The sequence below is a fragment of the Aulonocara sp. 'chitande type north' Nkhata Bay genome, linkage group LG6 (genome assembly GCF_057382095.1).
Source record: "Aulonocara sp. 'chitande type north' Nkhata Bay isolate Kocher_YH1m ecotype deep benthic linkage group LG6, A_spYH_male_GT1.1, whole genome shotgun sequence".
Classification (NCBI taxonomy): Eukaryota; Metazoa; Chordata; class Actinopteri; order Cichliformes; family Cichlidae; genus Aulonocara; species Aulonocara sp. 'chitande type north' Nkhata Bay.
In genome coordinates, this window is record NC_141349.1 from 39,211,521 (window position 1) to 39,231,299 (window position 19,779).

At 42.0% G+C, this 19,779-nt stretch overlaps 1 protein-coding gene and 1 pseudogene across 6 annotated transcripts in view; one reads left to right on the forward strand and one right to left on the reverse strand.

Moving 5' to 3' along the window:
• Positions 1-1,586: 1,586 nt before the first annotated feature.
• cabp2a (calcium binding protein 2a) overlaps positions 1,587-19,779 on the forward strand; it is a 48,434-nt gene continuing 30,241 nt past the window's right edge. For 2 of the 6 annotated variants that reach the window (XR_015129946.1, XM_086296855.1), the window contains exon 1: positions 18,586-19,711. Coding sequence is in view for 4 of the 6 variants with exons in the window: in XM_086296855.1 (XP_086152981.1) it covers positions 19,664-19,711 (48 nt within the window). In the remaining 2 variants the exon portion in view is untranslated. Of the gene's footprint in view, positions 1,845-2,174; positions 2,358-18,585; positions 19,712-19,779 lie in introns of those variants that run through there. The other 4 variants (XR_015129947.1, XM_086296858.1, XM_086296856.1 and 1 more) reach the window with 3 other exon arrangements.
• On the reverse strand, positions 7,401-8,603 carry LOC147328471 (uncharacterized; annotated as a pseudogene).

Sequence of the window (19,779 nt, forward strand, 5' to 3'; positions counted from 1 at the left end):
CACTTTTTCTACATATGTGAAGCCCAATTCCAATTTGATTAATGTGAGCAAAAGGGCCACATGCTTTGGTATATGTCTAACAGCATTATGGTCACAGATATTTTTATAAAATATTACATTTAGTCTGTTTAATCCATGTGCAGTTATTTTGATAGTACCAAAAACGTTCAGCCAAATGGAGCATATGCCACACAACTAACATAACTTTATTTTACCAATTTCAGTGTAAGTTCTCTCCCATTGTGTCCATCATTGTTAATATGTGTTTTGCAAATGTTTCGTCCTTGCTCCATTTAAAAAACAACACCAAATATTGAAACAGATGAATGGAATTCAGCCTCAATGAACATTTTCCAACTGTTTCTAAAAATGTCTTCTCGAAAACAACTTTATATTTTAAACCACATAATGGTTTAAATGATAAATTACTGTAATTATGCAGAATGAAACATGTTGATAGTAGTTTGGCTTGGACGGAGACGGAAGTAGAGTGTTCTTCATAGATCCTTACAGTAACTGTGCTTCATCTTAATTTCTTCTAACCGCACCAGTTGGATTTTTCTCCTTTCCCACCCCGCTTTGTCATCTTTTTGGCTTCTCTTATGGGAAAACTGTAATTGCAGTTTCTAAATCATTTACTATTACCATTCCTGCCCCAACAAAGCTAGTAATTTGCTTTTTTATACACCCAGTAAGTGAAACATGGAAACATTATTTACAGAGATGTATTGCAGCATTAATCTGATAAACGTCTTAACCTTTTTAAAATAAGACAGACAGACAGACAGACAGACAGATAGATAGATAGATCCCCCTACTGTAAATTTATACTGTACAGAGATATAGATGGGTTGCAGGATATGAAAGAAAACAACCTTCTTCTTCTTTTTTAATCAGCATTTTTCGTGTCTACATGTTGGGTCTTTTTCTGTTGATCCCTCCTCTGTTTTTCTTTGAAATCCTTTTGGATTCTCTTGTGGAATCATGTCGTTTTCTTTCCCTGAAACTATTCCTGCCCCACCTATTTTAGGAATGGTTCAGTTCTAAGGGAGTCCTTCCCTCTAGATCTATGTCTGCATCTTCACATTTTGGTCTCAGAGCCAAAATTTTAAGAGACTTCTTACTATCATTCTGTACACTGTTTTGCAAGATACATTTCTATATTGGGAATATAGTAAACAATGGGAAGCAGTATTAGGTCCAGAGGATTGAGGACAAGCCTACATCAACATCGGAAGAGACGAGATCAGAGTGAGAGTGAGCAAATAAATACGGGATTACTGGAGATGTCACAAACACAGACAGGAAATGGTGTCAGGCTCAAAAAAGATCTATGTTAACCACTGTCATTGACACACTTATAAACATCTCAATATTTTGATACCTGCTTGTTAATTGGTCAGTTTCTACATAAACTGGAAAGAGACATTTAAAAATATATTTATTTACATTTTGGGAAGACTTCTGCTTATAATAATCTGTGCCTTGATGGGCTTTTCTGGAGAATTTAGCACATGTGTGACACAGAAGTATTTACAGGGGAACAACTACGAGCAAAGGATAGTAGAAACACACCGATTGAAAAGTGAGTGAGGGATGTAGATACTGTACAGGAGGAGTGAAAGATAGAGAGAGTAAAACTGAGGGATGAGAGAAGGAGGAGCGATAGCAGCAGGAGATATGCCTCAGATTATCAACCGGTGTCAGATGCTCTGGGGACAGATAAAGAGGAGGAGCGTGACACAGAGAGAAAGAGGACGTCTCTTTGAAGCAGGACTGTAAAAATGACTGATGTGAAAAATTCATCATCTGTGGAGTTGCCAGAGGGGAAGTTAATGAAGAAGGTCAGTGCATGTAGATGCAAAAATATGCAAACTCCTGTCAATGATGCTCTTAAACATCCCACGTGGTTTAACTTCTGAGGTCTGGCTGGTACTAATTTATTTTTTAAGTTAATGCCACAATGCTTAACGCTCATAATGTTACAAACCAAATGGAGTTTTATGCACTTAAACACAACATTATCACAGAAGACGCTTATATTTGTCAGAAACTAAACCATCAATGATCAACAGCTACATTTTTATTAATTTTGTGAGAGCCAACTTTTCTGAGTTGGTACATCATAAACTGTGTATTGAACGCTTATGATTTGTTTGTGCTCTCTTCTCCAGGGTTCAATCAAGAAGAAAATTGAATCATTCAGGAGATGGAGTTCAGCTAGCATCAAGAGACCACCAAAGCCCAAGGCCAAGACTTTGAGTCTGTCCTCCCCAGTGGGAGACCCAGATGACATCTGGCTGGAAGAAGGTGACAAGAGGAAGCTACGCCCTATTGTTGACTCTGTCTTTGGACAGGTAGGTGACTGAACTGGGAACTATGTAAAGCCAAGATATATAATTAGACTGTCATTTTTAAGGGTTCTTTCTTTTTTAAGGGTGTGTCTTTCCTTATAAGGCATGGGATGTTACAATATCATATTGCTATATGTATAAATCATATATAGCAGCACCCTTTTTGAAAAATGGCTCACAAATATAGTGTTAAAACATTATATATCCATATCTCTTTAACTATTTAGATTACGTTTAGATCTGTTGTGCAGTAGCGTGAGGTGTTTGTTTGCAGTAGTGAAAATTGTGCGCATAACATTTTTGCAACAGAGTATATTTTGACTGGTTACACATTAGTAAGAACCAGCCTGTATGATTAAAGAAGGATTATTTAAATTTAGATCAGCAGAACACTTGGAGGAAACACACATTCCTTGAGGATTGGAAGGGTAATAAACCTGCCAGGGCAAGCTTTAATTCAGACATAGTGTGAAACAGATGAAAAAGATAAAAATGTACCTAAAAAGTGTGTATTTGTTAGTGGCAGCCTTGTGAACTTGTTTTGCAGTCTTTAATAAGTAGTCAGCGTAGTTAGTAATCTGTCCCATAGTAAAAATTTCTGTGTGTATAAGCCAAGACTTCAGTTTCATGTATAATTTCTTGCCATGTACTTTTTTCTGTTCTCACTGGTTTGATCCAGATATTTTTGGTGTATTTTAATGTGTTGCAATAGCAAATCTTCCACATTGTTTTTGGCAGTTATGGCTTCCAGTTTCATCCACTTCCTGTTTATGTTTGTGGTGTTACTGAAGAAAAGACAAAAGCTTGTTATTTATATTCTCATATATATAAAATATTTCTTTTGCCTGTGTAGCTTCTTTTAGACACCAAAACTATTTGGCAGAAACAGCTGGAACCAGTGCATATGGAGCCAGTTTTCCCATCAATAATAATAATAGTAGTAGTAGTAATAATAATAATAATAATACACTTCCTGGGAAGGTTTCAAAAAACCTCCACGGATTATAATGGAAAGATTAGAGTTGCCCTTGTTTAGAGGTGTCCTGACAACAGGTTTGCTTTTTTGTTGTATATGGGAGAAATGTAAAAGCATCACAGGAATTTCTTTTACCTTAAAAAATAAATCCCTGATGATGACTAACTGTACCCTTGTGTACCCTGTACCCTTTTAACATGAAAGGCAAACACTGCCTTACGGTAGTTCAAGCAATCAAATGTGTTTAAATTTAAACAAAATAACAGTTCTGAGGCACAAATGATAATCCTGCTTTGTGCCTTCCTTTCACTAGGCTGTGTTTTGACATGTTTTTATATTTCCCCTTTTTTTCTTAGTTTCATCTCCAGTTCTCATTATTCAGATGAGTCATCCATATGTAGCCGCTAAACTGGTGGAACTAAATCTTCACCACCACGCCTATACAAGCAGAAAGGGGAGTGAGTGGGTCAGCGCTCAGAGCACAGAAATTTAGCTGGCTTCAAACACACCATTTATTTTCAGGATAAAACACAGTCAGAACCCCAAATACAAGCTAAAATCCCCGTATACAATAAAAATAGTGTTTACAACCCGCTAAAAACCCTGCCGGCAGGAATGATTAAACGCTAAAAACACAAAGCTAAATGAATGTTTTTCCCGATACTAAAAACTCCCCCCCAGGGTCCTAATTCTCCCAGTCCAGCAACACACGGGCAAATTCTCCTGAGCTGAGAGAGACAGGAGAGGAACTCCTCTTCCAGGATGTGGACTCTCGCCAGCAGAAGACCAGGGAGGAGGCTCCTATCTCCACCTGACTGTGCGCAATCGTGCAGTCCAGCTACTCTCCACCTCCGCGCACGGCCTCCCTCGTAGCTCCGCCCTGAAACAACAGACACGGGCCAGCAACGTTGTCAGCGCAGCCGCTGTTACCCTTCCCCGGCAAAGCTACTCCTAGCGCCCAACAGTGGGAAAGCGATACTCACAGATGCAGGCAGAGGCGTACCCCTGCCCTACTGTGGATTTCACGCGTCGCCTCCCACGGTCGCTATTCTGTCCGTCGGGACTGGATCGCCGGGTTGTGCTGGCCGATCGCCGAATGTCTCGTGGCGCCCCACAGTCAGGCCAGAGGTCCTTCTTCTCATATGCTGGCTTGCACACATTTTGTTTTCCAGCTCTCCACTTTTCGTGTGTCTCTCTCTTTTTTGTCTTTGCGCTCACTATCTCCCTTAAGTCAGTTTGGTGGCTGATAGGCCACCTCGGGGAACGCCCCCACCTCACAGGTGCCTACAATTGTCCGCTTAATCCACAGTGGAATAATAAAAAACATATTGTTCAATCAACACTATAAATATGGAGATAAAATCATGCAATAGGAATATCAATAAACAAACATGCAATATCACTATTACAATAAAATCATGCAAATAAAATCGACACCCTGTACCAACACAGTCTGATCCAAAACAAGATATAAAAACACAATTTTCCACTGTGTGACATCCCCCCACATTTTACCTGTGACAGTCCCTGTCACCCTAGTCAAGCGACCTGTAACGGGCGGGTGGCTGACCAAAATTAGGCCTTGTCGAGCGCCGCACCTCTGACAACTCTCCCGGCTGCTGGGCTGGGGCGCTGGGCACAAAACCATAAAATGGAGGCTCAACTAGCACCTCTCCCTCAACGCTGACTTCCTGCCCCTCTGAGTGGTAGTCTGCTGCAGGGGTAACGCACAACTTTAGTGCATTCCGATGGAGGACCTTCTCCCCCCCCGCCCCCCCCCCCTTTCTCCGGATGCACCCTATATACTACACCGGTATTGCCAACTTCTTCCACTACCACATACGGCTCTGAGCTCCAACCTGGGTGCAACTTGCCTCGTCCCTGCCTATTCCTGTCCCTTATCCAAACTCTCTCGCCTGGCACCAACGGCAGGGCCCGTGCACTTCGGTCATAAGCCCTCTTGTTTTGGGTGGCTGCTGCCCTCATCTTCTTCTTAGCCATCTCATAGGCAAAGGATAGTTTCTGGTGATGGTCCTTAACCCACCCTCCCAGGTTGTGGCATGGAGAATCCCGCTCAACACCTAGGTTCAAATCCACTGGCTGCCTCAAATGCCGCCCAAACATCAGGTACGACGGTGCATACCCTGTGGCACTATGGATAGTATTATTATATGCTTGTAAGAGCTCTGGGAGATATTCTGGCCACCTCTGTTGTCTCTCTGACTCTAGGGACCGAAGCATGTGCAGCAATATCTGGTTCATCCTCTCAACCCCACCATTTCCAGCCGGATGGTATGGGGTGGTCTTGCTTTTTGTAATGCCATAGCACTTACACAGCTGGTACATCAGGGCAGACTCAAAACTACCACCTCTATCTGAGTGTAGCCTGGTCGGGCCGTGTGAAAAGATCAGTCATAACCAGAATATTCTGGTACCTGTCTGTGGGCCTCCCCAATGTAAGAAAGTCCAGGGCCACAACCTCAAGGGGATAGGACACAATAACGGGATGCAAAGGGGCTCTAGGCCTATTTCTATCTCGTAGGCCACACGCAGCACACCCTAGCTGGAATTCGCGCACCTCCTCTTCCATGCTGGGCCAATAAAAGAAGCGACGTATCCTGGACAGTGTCTTTTCCACTCCCGCATGTGCCGCTGCCTCGTGATACTTCTCCCACACCTCCCTGTGTCTCTCTGCAGGACATAGGATCTGAAGGTACATTTCGTTAGTGTTAGGGTCCCTTACCTCTCTGCACAGCGTATCCTCGCAAACCTGCAGCCTTCTCCATTGCTGTAATAACTTCTGTACAGGGCTAGGTAGGGATCTCCTCGTTGGTGCATCAGGGGGGATTCCCTGTTCCACATACTCCCTCAGGATGCGCAGATCCATGTCCTTTTCTTGAGCCTCCTTCCAGTCATTCATCTGCGGCACCAGCCCCTGTGCATCCCGACGTGGAGCACTCGTGGTGTTTATGTAAGCTGTTTGACAGTCTGTGGGAAATCTAGAGAGAGCATCAGCATTAGCATTCTCTTTTCCAGCCCTGTACTTAACCTCGAAGTCAAAGGATGCCAGCTGTGCCACCCAGCGTTGCTCTGTTGCCCCAAGTCTAGCATTCTGTAAGTGGGCCACAGGATTGTTGTCGGTATACACGACAAACTTGGCACCTGTCAAGTAATCCTTGAACTTCTCAGTAATGGCCCATTTTAGAGCTAAAAGTTCCAGTTTGAAGGAACTATAGTTTTTGTCATTTCGTTCGGTGGGGTGTAGGCTCCTGCTGGCATATGCAATCACCCGTTCCTTGCCATCTTGCACCTGAGCTAACACAGCACCTAAGCCTTGATTGCTGGCATCAGTATAAAGTGCAAAGGGCTCCAGGAAATCTGCATAAGCCAAAATAGGGGGCTCGGTCAGAGCACATTTCAAGCTGTCAAAGGCTTCCTGACATTCAGCAGACCACTGGACCTGCATGCTTGACCTGCTAGAAATTCCCACGAGCAGAGCATTTAAAGGTCTAGCCAACCTAGCAAACCCTGGGACAAATCGCCTGTAATAACCTGCCAGGCCAAGGAAAGCTCTGACCTGACGGGTGGTCGAGGGAACAGGCCAGTTCTGGACAGCTTGGATTTTCTCAGGGTCCGGTCTTACCCCTTGTTGGTCGACAAGATGCCCCAGGAACTTCACCTGACGGTGGAACAGCTTACATTTGTCCAGCCTCAGCTTCAGACCATGTTGCCACAGCTTCTGCAGGACATTCTCCAATTGCTGTAGATGAGTAGAGAAGTCAGGTGAGTAGATTATTATATCATCCAGATATACCAAAACAGATTCAGAAAGGTGACTACTTAGGCACTGCTGCATCAGGCGCTGGAAGGTGGCAGGGGCATTACAGAGTCCAAAAGGCATGCGATCAAACTCAAACAAACCCAGAGGAGTGGTAAATGCAGTTTTCTCCCAATCCTTAGGATCCATTTCCACTTGCCAGTATCCACTGGCAAGATCCAGTGTGGAAAACCACTCAGCTCTGGTCAGACATGTTAAAGTCTCTTCAATTCGGGGGAGCGGGAATGCATCTTTATGAGTTACTGCGTTTAATTTTCTGTAGTCTACACAAAATCGCCAACTGCCGTCCTTTTTCCTCACCAACACAATGGGGGCTGCCCAGGGACTGCTACTCTCCCGAATGACACCTTTTTTCAGCATATCTGCTAGAAGTATCTTAATCTCTTTGTACATCAGTGGTGGTAAAGGGCGATATTTTTGTTTAATGGGTGGTGTATCACCTGTGTGGATCTGGTGTTGGACCAAATCAGTTCTTCCGTAATCCTCCTCGTTCACAGCAAACACCTTTCGCCACCTCTGCAGCAGGGTCTGGAGCTCGACCTTCTGCTGGGGGGTCAAGTCTATGCCGTTAAGCAGTTGACTCACCTCCTCTTCAGGGATCGCAGGCTCTTCGGGCCCAGCTGCTTCAACTACGCCCACCTCGATCACACCATCGGATCCCATTGTCAGGCTAAGATCACTGTCCATCTCCACGTCCGACTCCTCCACCTGGTACAACTGGCCCATCTTCTGGTAGCGTCCTATAGTCACTTCGTATGGATTAGGGTTACAGACCCGGATAGGGAGCCTCCCTCCTTTGACTACTGACAGGGTTCGGGCTACCCCCCAGGGTCCAGCATCAGGTAAGGCCTCCACTAGTGCCAAGCGTTCTGTCCCACCCTTACCTTTACACGTCCGGCCCCAGACCATCACTTCACAGTTCGGGGGCACCTTGACTCCTCTGCGGCTAGCAGGTCGAACATAGCCTAGAAAGCCATCAGTCTTGGTGGTAGCAGTCTGTTGACAGACGGCAAACGCCTCTTTCCATGCTCTGCTGGACTTCAGCTTTTGAGGATGAAAAGCAGACTTGCCTTCGGCAAAAACATCATCCCAGCATGCACTAATAACATTCATACCAATAATTAAAGGGTGCGTGGAACAGTCATTTCTCACAACCACAACCCCTTTTCCTGGTATCTCCACCCCTTCTACCTCAAAATCCATGACCGCATAGCCTGAGTATGGTATCTCAAGTCCATTGGCTGCCTTTAAGGCAAACAACAGGGGTGTGTCAGTTTTATTCACTTCAGGGAAATGGAGATCCATTACCTGCTGTTGCACTAGTGTAACCTGAGAGCCTGTGTCTAATAATCCCGTCATCTTAACCCCTCCCATACACACCTCAATGAGTGGACATTCTCCCACAAAAGCTGTACTGGCCCCCTGATTGTTTGAATAGTCCCTTGTCCCCACCGCTTGGGCCTCGGCAGCGGGGTTTATTAGTTTAAAGGTGGTTGTTGGTCTAGTGTGCTCTGACAGAATCTGGCAATATGCCCAACTTGATTACAACGATGGCAAATGGGTTCTCCCTCTCGGGTCCAGTTATTAGCATATCCAGAACGCTTTGGCTTAAACCTTGATTTATTAAAAGCTGAGCCGGCTGGGCTTTGCTGTGGCAAGAGCGGTTTAATTTCATTACCAACATCTTTGACGAGATCTCGCATTTGACCCTTGACATCCTCCATAATTTCTTTTTTAAATGTCTCTTTCCAGTCTGGTTCATAAGGTGGCTTAACACACCTGGACTCACCCACTGTCAAGCACGTAGTTTGCAATCCCTGGTGTCCCAACTGTTCCTCCTCTAGGAGCAACGCCTCCCGATGGACTGTTGCAAAATCCTCTTCTGGATGGTGACGCACGTAGGCTCGCAGGGTTTGTGACAACGGGCCCTCCCGCAGGCCCAACAGCATCTGTTCCTGTAAACACTTTTCAGTAGGTGCTTGATTTGGATTGCGTTGTTGTAGCCTGCAGTGCAACTCCCTCAACCTTAAGGTAAAAGATTTTACCGACTCATTTTGTTTTTGTATACAGCTAAAAAACTGCGACCTCAAAACCGCTAGGGAGGTATTGTCACCATATAGAGAATCTAGATATGCGAATATTTTCCTAATCTGGTCTCTATCTTTTTCTTCTAACACGCTTACTTGACGCTTTGCCTCACCGCTTAAAGCCCCAATTAAAATTTCTACTTTCCGGGCCTCAGCTATTTCTTGAGCGTTCAATAAACCTTGTATTTGTTCTTTCCAATCTCCATATGAAACATCTGCTTCAGGACCCTTATATTTTGGTACCCAAGGGGCACCCGGATACACTGGCATCATCATCTCTATATCTGCACTCCAGGTGCGGAACACTGCTCCCCAAACTTGTATCCTGTCGACAAACGCCAAAATTATGTAGCCGCTAAACTGGTGGAACTAAATCTTCACCACCACGCCTATACAAGCAGAAAGGGGAGTGAGTGGGTCAGCGCTCAGAGCACAGAAATTTAGCTGGCTTCAAACACACCATTTATTTTCAGGATAAAACACAGTCAGAACCCCAAATACAAGCTAAAATCCCCGTATACAATAAAAATAGTGTTTACAACCCGCTAAAATCCCTGCCGGCAGGAATGATTAAACGCTAAAAACACAAAGCTAAATGAATGTTTTTCCCTATACTAAAAACTCCCCCCCAGGGTCCTAATTCTCCCAGTCCAGCAACACACGGGCAAATTCTCCTGAGCTGAGAGAGACAGGAGAGGAACTCCTCTTCCAGGATGTGGACTCTCGCCAGCAGAAGACCAGGGAGGAGGCTCCTATCTCCACCTGACTGTGCGCAATCGTGCAGTCCAGCTACTCTCCACCTCCGCGCACGGCCTCCCTCGTAGCTCCGCCCTGAAACAACAGACACGGGCCAGCAACGTTGTCAGCGCAGCCGCTGTTACCCTTCCCCGGCAAAGCTACTCCTAGCGCCCAACAGTGGGAAAGCGATACTCACAGATGCAGGCAGAGGCGTACCCCTGCCCTACTGTGGATTTCACGCGTCGCCTCCCACGGTCGCTATTCTGTCCGTCGGGACTGGATCGCCGGATTGTGCTGGCCGATCGCCGAATGTCTCGTGGCGCCCCACAGTCAGGCCAGAGGTCCTTCTTCTCATATGCTGGCTTGCACACGTTTTGTTTTCCAGCTCTCCACTTTTCGTGTGTCTCTCTCTTTTTTGTCTTTGCGCTCACTATCTCCCTTAAGTCAGTTTGGTGGCTGATAGGCCACCTCGGGGAACGCCCCCACCTCACAGGTGCCTACAATTGTCCGCTTAATCCACAGTGGAATAATAAAAAACATATTGTTCAATCAACACTTTAAATATGGAGATAAAATCATGCAATAGGAATATCAATAAACAAACATGCAATATCACTATTACAATAAAATCATGCAAATAAAATCGACACCCTGTACCAACACAGTCTGATCCAAAACAAGATATAAAAACACAATTTTCCACTGTGTGACACATACACTGAGCAACAGACTGACTGAATAATGAATTACTGGATGTCTGGGTCTGGGATAAAGGCTTGAGAGTGAATGATAGTTGAATGTAATAAAGGAAGAAAGAAGAGACCTATTGCAACATAAAGCGAGATTAGAGCTAGAAGGAAGGAACTAAACTTTGAGCAGACAGATGTAGTTTAGTCCAACATCAGTGCTAAAAATGTCACGTCTGGCGAAGCAGACGTCATGGCATGAGGAGAGCTACATGTATGTGTTCCAGCTATGTGGGGATGCAGGGGGTGTTGGGCTTGTTCAAGTGGACAAGAAAATGCAGAACTCAACAGTGATTGGCAAAAACAATGTGGACCCAAATGCAGGCACGGTGGCGAGGGCAAATAATAACAAAAGGAGAGCCTTTATTTTGGCGGTGAAAAAAATACAAAGAAACACTAACACGACTGGAGGTACAGAGAAACTAACAAAAAAACGAAACTGGGAAAAGCTAAGAATAACAAATGACCTGAAGATGGCGAGTTAAGGCAAGGAACGAGGCAAGGAAAAAGGGCAAGGATACCTCAGTAGGTAGAGTGGTGGCCCCATGATCGTAAGGTCGGGGGTTTGATTCCCCTGAACAGCTACCCTGAGGTACCCCTGAGCAAGGTATCGTCCCTACACACTGCTCCCTGGGCGCCCAATGGCTGCCCACTGCTTCACTGGGTTAAATGCAGAGAGGAATTTCCCCACACGGATCAATAAAGTATACGTTATTATTGAAATAAAGAGGCGGACAGATCGACCAGGGACCGAAGGAAACACGATATATATACACACAGAAGGTAATGAGGGAATGGGAAACAGGAGGGTAATCAGACGGAGAAAGCAAAGCAGAAAACACTGACATAGGACAAGGACTATCAAAATAAGACAGGAAAACCCAGAATAGGCATGGAAACACAGACCAAGGAGACAGCTGACCAGGAAGACAGATGACTAAACGTATAGACAGAACAAAACCTATACTAGAGACACGACACACTTACACGGAAGGCCAGGGAACAAGCCTAAGAACCAGGAATCACAAAGACACTGACTGAGGAGATACATTGTGCACATATTCAGGGATTATTTATTTACTTCTGTTTATAAATGCGTTTAAAAGTTGGAATGTTTTTTTAACTGTATAAGGTGTACTTAATTACAGAAAAACAGCAAATAATTATAATTATATTGAGAGCTTTATTTGAGTGAGGAATTGAAAGAAGTTAATCAACAACTCATTTCATATGTAGGCAAAATCCAAATATCATGCACATGTCACATACATCCACCACATGAAACCATAGAAAGAAAAAAAATTATTTCAATAAATCCTAAAATTTATCCTCTAACTGAAATGTTAGCAGATGCCAGTGATTAGCTGGCCTTCTTTTTAAACTAATATATTCTAGCAAACAAGATTCCACACCTCACTTGCATGAAGGCATAACTGAACAGCAAGGAAACACTGTATAACAGTACATCCCATTGTTTACCCAGTATGTGTGAATAGCCGTTTTATAGGGTCTAATTTACACCACTCCACACATTTCTGGTAATTAGTATTAGTAACTTAGTATTCAGTGGCTTTGAAAAATATTGTATTATCTCACTTCTGAATGATCAAACACATTGGCTATATTTGAAAGATGAAAGACGAAATGCTACAGCTGCAGCTTTACGTCATAATATCACGAAACAGTAAAAACTACACCTTTATTTCTGATATATGTTAAAAATCACACACAGTTTTCTGAACTGGTCAACATTTTTAACAAAGCAACGAGGACATTGGTATAATAACCAGCACAGCTTTAGAAAAATGCTTTATAAGTGGGTTAACTGTTGTTCTATTTCCACTGGGGCAAAGCAGCGACAGTTGTTCACTGTTCAAAAAACAAAAACAATCCAACAAACACATATTCCGACATTACTGCGACTTTCTGACCCTTATTTTTGTTTGTAAGAGAAGTCTTTGATTTAATTTAACAGGACAGCCACATTTATCTTCTAGGTCACATGAAAATGCAGAAATAATATCTGGACAGGTGCAAAAGGCATTATCCTCCTTTTGGGAGTGGGGAAGTGGGCGAGAATGAGAGCAGAGAATGTGGGACAATCCAGACAGCCATATGTGGTCGCAGCCTGTAAAATGATGTCAGGTTAAATGGGAATCCTTTACTGACTATACCAGCATGTTATATTCCTCCTGTCAGCACAGTGCTGCTGCAATTTTGGACTTAGTTCAGGTTTGATTAGCGTGTCTATCAACCTTTTAAACAGAAAGCATGAGATTTTGATGAATGTGTGCTTAAGCATCACTAAGCCAATTCACCGTACATTCCATAAAAGAGCCAAGCTCACGTGGTGATCATCATTTAGTTATTCCTGGTAACATTGATCCAGCATATTTAATTCTTCAAAGCCACAAAAGGCAAGCCAGAGCCAGTTATAAATAATCTGATCACAGGCTAGTGGAGACATGTACTGAAGCTGTTAATTATAGCAAAAAGAAGGGGGGGGGGGGGGGGGGGGACGAAGTTCTGTTAAAACTCTTACATGACATCTCAGTTTAAAGTATGTCATGAAAATCAAAGTGAACGACAAAAAAACAAAAGTGGGTAGCAATAAAAAACAGCCAACGTATGTTCTTTTCAGTTGTAGCAACCTGCAGCAATCTCTCTGTTTTACTGTTACTGTTTTTTTGCTCCCAGTTCAATTCAATTCCATTTTATTTATATAGTGCCAGATCCCAACAACACTTGCCTAAGAATGACTTCATACTGTAAAGTATTGTATTGTAAATAATACAATAATGTACCAAATGCATAAAATAACCCAGTACTCAGATGACCCCTATAATCAAGCACTTTCTTACAAGAGAAACTGAGGGGTTAGACTGGATAATGATAATGGCCAGAAACAGGTGAGAACACAGCTGGGATAAATCTAACTAATGAAACAGAGGAAGTAGAATAAAAAAATGCTGCACACAGACAGATGATTAACACAAAAAAACAGGTAAAAGGCATGGAAACTGACAAAGGCTCCATAACTGAAAACACCGGGTCAACAACCCAGGTACTCTGACAACAACCAAAGAAATTATTAGGTCATAAATGTCATTAAAATTCTCTCTCCTTTCAAAGTAAATAAGAATAAAACGCTACTATTATTGCACCACTTTAAGGGTGATAAAGGTGGAATTTGCCCTCTAAGACACAGGCAGCATATCTCAGGTAAAATGAGTTAATTATGATATTTTGTCATATCACAGGTCACACTGTGGTTTCAGTTGTATTCTTATCACACTTTTACCTCCCCATGTGTTTTGCTAATATAAGACATATTAGATAGTATTATTCTATCCTGACTGAATCAGTAATACGAGAGTATACTCTAAAGAAACATGATGATCATGCACTAGTTTCTCCACTTGAATTGTTCTTTGTTTTATCAGTGCACAAGTCGCAACCACTTCCTCCCACAAACATTTTTTTCTGTCATTTAATCTTGTTTAAACAGACAAGACTCAGAGACGATGTAACTTTATGCTCAAGCTGCTGTGATAACTGATCCAAATTCTGGTCTGAAGAACTGACATATTCATATTCGTCTACAGATTGATCTGGCTAAAATGATAAATCACTGTCAGAGGTCAGGCCCATGGAGCCACATGTGTCTCGTTCTACTTTTTTTTTCTCCACTATGTTCCCAAGCTAGTGTCTGCTAGGCGCAGTGTATGTTTTATAGTCAGTTACTGGGTTTGTGACTGACTTTTAGTGGTAAGCAGGAAGTCTAGAGTGAATTATAAGTAAAAATGTGGCTTGTAAAACCAATAAAATAAGATGGAGACAAAAAGGCTCACAATTTGTTGCAGCCACACTTACATTAAAGTACATTGATGCAGTTAGTTAAGTTGACTTCATAAGTATTATTTTGTACCTAGAGAACACGGTTTGGATTCCTTATTGCATAATGGTATTTGTCTCTACAATTACGCTTTGAAATGTAATAGAATGGGAAGTGCTAATACTCAAAACAGAGCGTGAGTTCTTCTAGTTTAATAATTGTCTCCATTGTTGTGTTGTCGCAGATATATATTTTCACGCATTAATATGTTTGCTGTGAGCTATGTTTGTGTTACAGCTCAGTCTTATCTTTGTTCAACAGGGTTAAGCTCAATTTAGCTTAACTTCAGCCACAACTCAAGAGATTATCGCACATTGAAGGTCAAAGGTATGAAAAGAAACAGAAACAGAAAAGAATAGAAAAAAACAAATGAAGAAAGGACTCTTAATGTTTCCATTAAAGATGGGACATCAAACATGCTTAGTGTACTATACATATTCCCAGTCTTTAATTCAGTGAAAAACTTGTAAGAAGTGCAGAATGCTAGAATGGGTTGATGACACCGATGTTGTTCAGGCTGCAGCTTATTTATATAAGAAAGACTTCAAAACGGTTTTAGCAATTTTTCTTTAGCTTTTTGTTTATTTGTTTGTTTGTTTTGTGATAAACTTGTGTGTCTGCACATTTTAAATTGGAAAGCACCCTTTTTTGCTCATCTGACCTTACTATGAGATCTTTTTTTTGTGTGTGTGTCATTGTGCAAAAAGTGGGCATGCAAATACACATAGACATCCCCCATCTCAAATGGCAAAATGTTTGACCTGACCCACCCTAAAGCTGTTTGCATAGCATGCAAAATCCTGGGTTTTGGAATCTGTCCATCATGCTGTTTACAGCCCAGCACTGGATTTTCAGTTGGCCTGTCTTCCATCCTTGTCTTTCAGGCATCTGGTATGCTTGCAGTTGTCGAGGGATGGCACATGAATTCTCACCCAGCTGCTTTGTTTGGGGTTTTGTGGCTGAAAGGCTTTGTGCTCACACCAAGCTGCTGATGAAGGCATGGTGGAAACGCTTCTTTTTTGTTGTTGTTTGGAGAGCAAAAGAACCTCTGTTCTGTATTCTGGGTGCTTTTCAATACCACTTGAACTCATTGGTCTAGTTCATCTAAAGTAATCTGTGCATGACTACCTAAGAGGCAGCACAAGCACAAAGCTTCAAAGAAATAGCAGGAAAATCTCAATTTCACCAATTTTTTGGCATGCCAACAAACAAGCTAGCATTTCTGCCTTGTGGCCTTCATCAGAGCATGAAACAAAACTGAAGGTTGTAACATTTACAGTAATCTGACATTGTTTCTGATCTCATGTGACGACCTTCATACATTTTAAAACAGAGCAGAGTGAATACAGCCGGGGTTAAAGTTTTCTATACTATGTCACAACCCGGCTCATAGAAAGTGACAATTAAGAGGGAGACCACACACAGGCTTTTAAAGGCTGTAAGACATATTTAATGAAAATAAGGTAAAGCAACTTAAAGACAATTTAAAGGACATAACAGCTATAACTGAAACTTCCAAATGAACAAGATGGGTGCCAGACGGCGAGAGACAGAGCCAAAGCCAGCCTGCTGGTTCAGTCAAGGTGTCTTTATATACACTGGGACTGGTGTTGCATCACTAATTGGGTCAGCTCCACCTACCTGCAAGAAACGGGTAAAAGAAAAAGCAAAACACAAGGCCAGCCCACTGGCCGTCACAACTATTACATTTCATTTATATACTTATTCAGAGAAGATCTGAGCTAAAATCATTAGTCAGCCCAGCAGGTGTCATTGTGTTTAGTGATGAGATCCAACATCTATTTATTTGATAAAATTCCCTGGCAGAAATAGCAGAAAGAATTACATGTTCAAGTCCAGTGAACAGCAGGAGGAGCAGCAGGAGAGCCATGATTGGCTTCATAGTTGTGTTTGGCTAAGACAGACTCTATGTGCCCAGTTCTGTAACTCTTGTTTGAATATTCTACTTAACATCTAAAGTGTTGTTACACTCACTGCATTTTCCACATCTGAAGTTTCCTTTCGTGTATGTTTTGGTTTGATAGGCTGAAAAGTGTGTTTACAATTATCTCTGATTGTTCAAGCACTTCAAAATCACAGTGATTCCACTTAGTCATCACTCAGATTTTAAGATGTGTCAGTATTAGTAATGTCTCTGAGTTTCTTGTGACAGCAGTTAAATTAAGTGGAGAAAATTATTCTTTCCAGTTGATATTTTAGGTGTAAGCAGTTCAGATTTTAAAACATTATTGTAGGCAGTGCTGATTATTGATCGATGATACGCTATTTCATTAAATCTTGATTTCATCTGATTGCCATGCTTTAGAATATTGGGAGGTAGACTACAGGAATCACTTTGGGAAATATTTGAAAATTGAAATTAAAACAGTTTCATTTGGACTGCAAGCATAAAGACTCTCAGTGTCAGTGTTGATTTTGTATGATTTTTCAAGCAATTTAGTCCATCTTTGTCTCTTTAAAGAAATGAGGTGTTGATGGTACAATATCTTTTAGAAAAAACTTCAGTAGAGGTTCAGTAATAGATTTTATACCAGAGACAATAGTTCTTGATTAGGAATTGTACTGTTGCACTTTGGGTGTATTGCACTAAGAGGAATTCAATCTCTTGTGTAGCTCGTGAGAGCTACGCTAGCATGCATGAAGAGACTTTTAATTTAACTTTTGATTTCATTCACTGGATTATTTTTTAGCTCTTTATAGCACTCTCTATGCTCACTATCCCACTGCTTCTTTTGATACAATGTAGTTTTTTTTTTCTTTTACTAATATGATGGATTTGGGTCCTCCATAGTTAGGGATGATACTGGCATCTAGTGGTAGTGCATATGTATTACCGTTAAGCGTGTGTTAATCCCACTATTTTCAACAACCAAGCTTTGCTGCACTCTACTGGCAATACTGAGGCAATGCAGAGTGTTGTCTAGGAATACATTTTACATAATAGGCATATTAAAAATTGCTGAAACTATGTCTTGTAAAAAAAAAAAAAGCTTTACAAACTGCTTTATAACAAGTAACTGTGGAGTAATTTGTGAACCCAGAAGAGATTACCAGCATCAAAAACATGGGATTTTGAGAAAAAGATAACTAGGTTAAACTCAGGAAACAGATGGAAGAAAATGGGTGGTCTAATGACCAGATACATGGGAAAGTAGATAGACACAAAAAATGTGTTGGTTCTCCTGAACTGACCACAGAGGATTAAGGCTGCAAGCGATGAGCCTTCATCAAACTGCGTAAATCTCTGGCACACATATTACACCCAATACACATGTATATAAAAAATGCAGTATATATAACAACAGTGCTTCACATCTGGGATTTGGTTTCAACAAAGAACAGTAGATGAATTGGACTGGACAAAATAATCAAACAATGATCCTAAGAAAACAAGTACCAGTATTTTTATTTCTAGAGGGAAAGGAATAAGCGTTGATGGTTTTAGAACGTAATTGTAAGGGAAACAATTAAAAAGCTGTGGTGAAGAGAATCATCTTTAAAAGCACAGATATAACAAGATAGTTTCTTAAACATATTCCTCATACCAAAAAAAAAAAAAGCTTTTCAATTGTGCCACAAGACTGAAGCGAGACTCCATCAAGATTAATAACACTGGCCCCATCTTTGGTGCCATCTGGTGGCTTTAGAGAACTTTATTTATATAACTTCTACTTAATCAGGGTTGAGATCAAAGTCAAGAATATAAACAGACAAGCAGCAAAATCACAGACACCAATGAGCAGAAGGCAGGTGATGGTGAAGACTTACATTCAGAGACAGATGCTGCAGGTGAGCATCTGCACCACATCAATGCTCCCACCGCTTCACGAGCAACACAGTTATGATTATCAGTATAATCAGCAATTTCATAAAGCTATAATTATTTTTAGTAGCACTAGTAGTTGTTGTGGTAGTGTCTATACTAAGTCAGAAGTTTACATCATACAGTTGCAATCACTGGTTTTATTATACACCCCTGCAATTTTACTTTCTAAAATGTTTTCGCATGCACTGTTATGTGCCTCTCTTTTCACTTTTCTCTTTCCCAGCGTGTCTCCATGTGTTTTAATTTTTTTAATCGCCTTTTTTTTTGTCTCACAGTGACTAGTTGTGTAAAATAAATATTCAACTTCTATTTCTTCTACTTGCAGCCCCATGCTCTCGTAGCCTGTCAGCATAGTTCTTTTCTTCTAATCTGAACTGCTGGGGATTAAACAGACAGCCAACTCTTCATCCATAATTCTACCACCCCCTCCCTCCCTCTCTCTCTATCTCTCTCTCTTTCTGACTTAGAGACATACACACACACACACAAAGCTTTGCCAGACTAGTCATTTGGAAACCATAAGCATGATGTTTGTTTGAGAGAGAGGGGTAGGTGGGTGGGATGGATTAGATTAAGTTGGTCCAAATTCAAGGGATCACTTGTAGCAAAAGGGGGTTACAGATAAAGGGAAAAACAGAGCGCATGCCCGTGTCTGTGTGTGATAGAGAGAGACAGAGAGGGATAGAAAGGGAGAGAGAAAATGGTCGAGTCATGCAATCAGAGCCAGAGTCTGGCGCAGCGGGTTGTTTCAGCTCAGATATGACCCAACTCTCCCACCCCAACCCGTCAATCTCCATCACCCTGCCCCGATTCCATAATATCACCGTAAACATTTCAAATCTCATCATGGCAGCCGCCAACAACCCATAGGAGTTTAGGACTGAATGTGGCATCATATACACACCACTGGACCAATAGGATCTGGGACCGAAGCACATGCACTGAGAGGAGTCGCTTTTTGTAGTAGAGGTGCAAGTGGAAACATTTGCCCTCCTCCTTCCTGGGCGATAAAAGGCGTTGCCACCTAGGATGCATTGGATCTAGTATGGATTTTGGAGTTTCATGTGACGTTTGAACAGAGAAGGGTGAGAAAGAGGAAAAGAGGAGGATAAACTTTGGAGAAGTGTGAGGACCAGCAAGGAGGGAAGGGAGGGGGGAAGACAGGGAGAAGAGGGCAGGGTGATGGGAAACACCAACCAGACTTCTAAAAAGAACAGTAAAAAGAAGAAGGTAAGGAAACATTTTGTTGTTCTTGGATAACTAAAACTAGGATTTCATAGCAATTTCCTATTTCATCT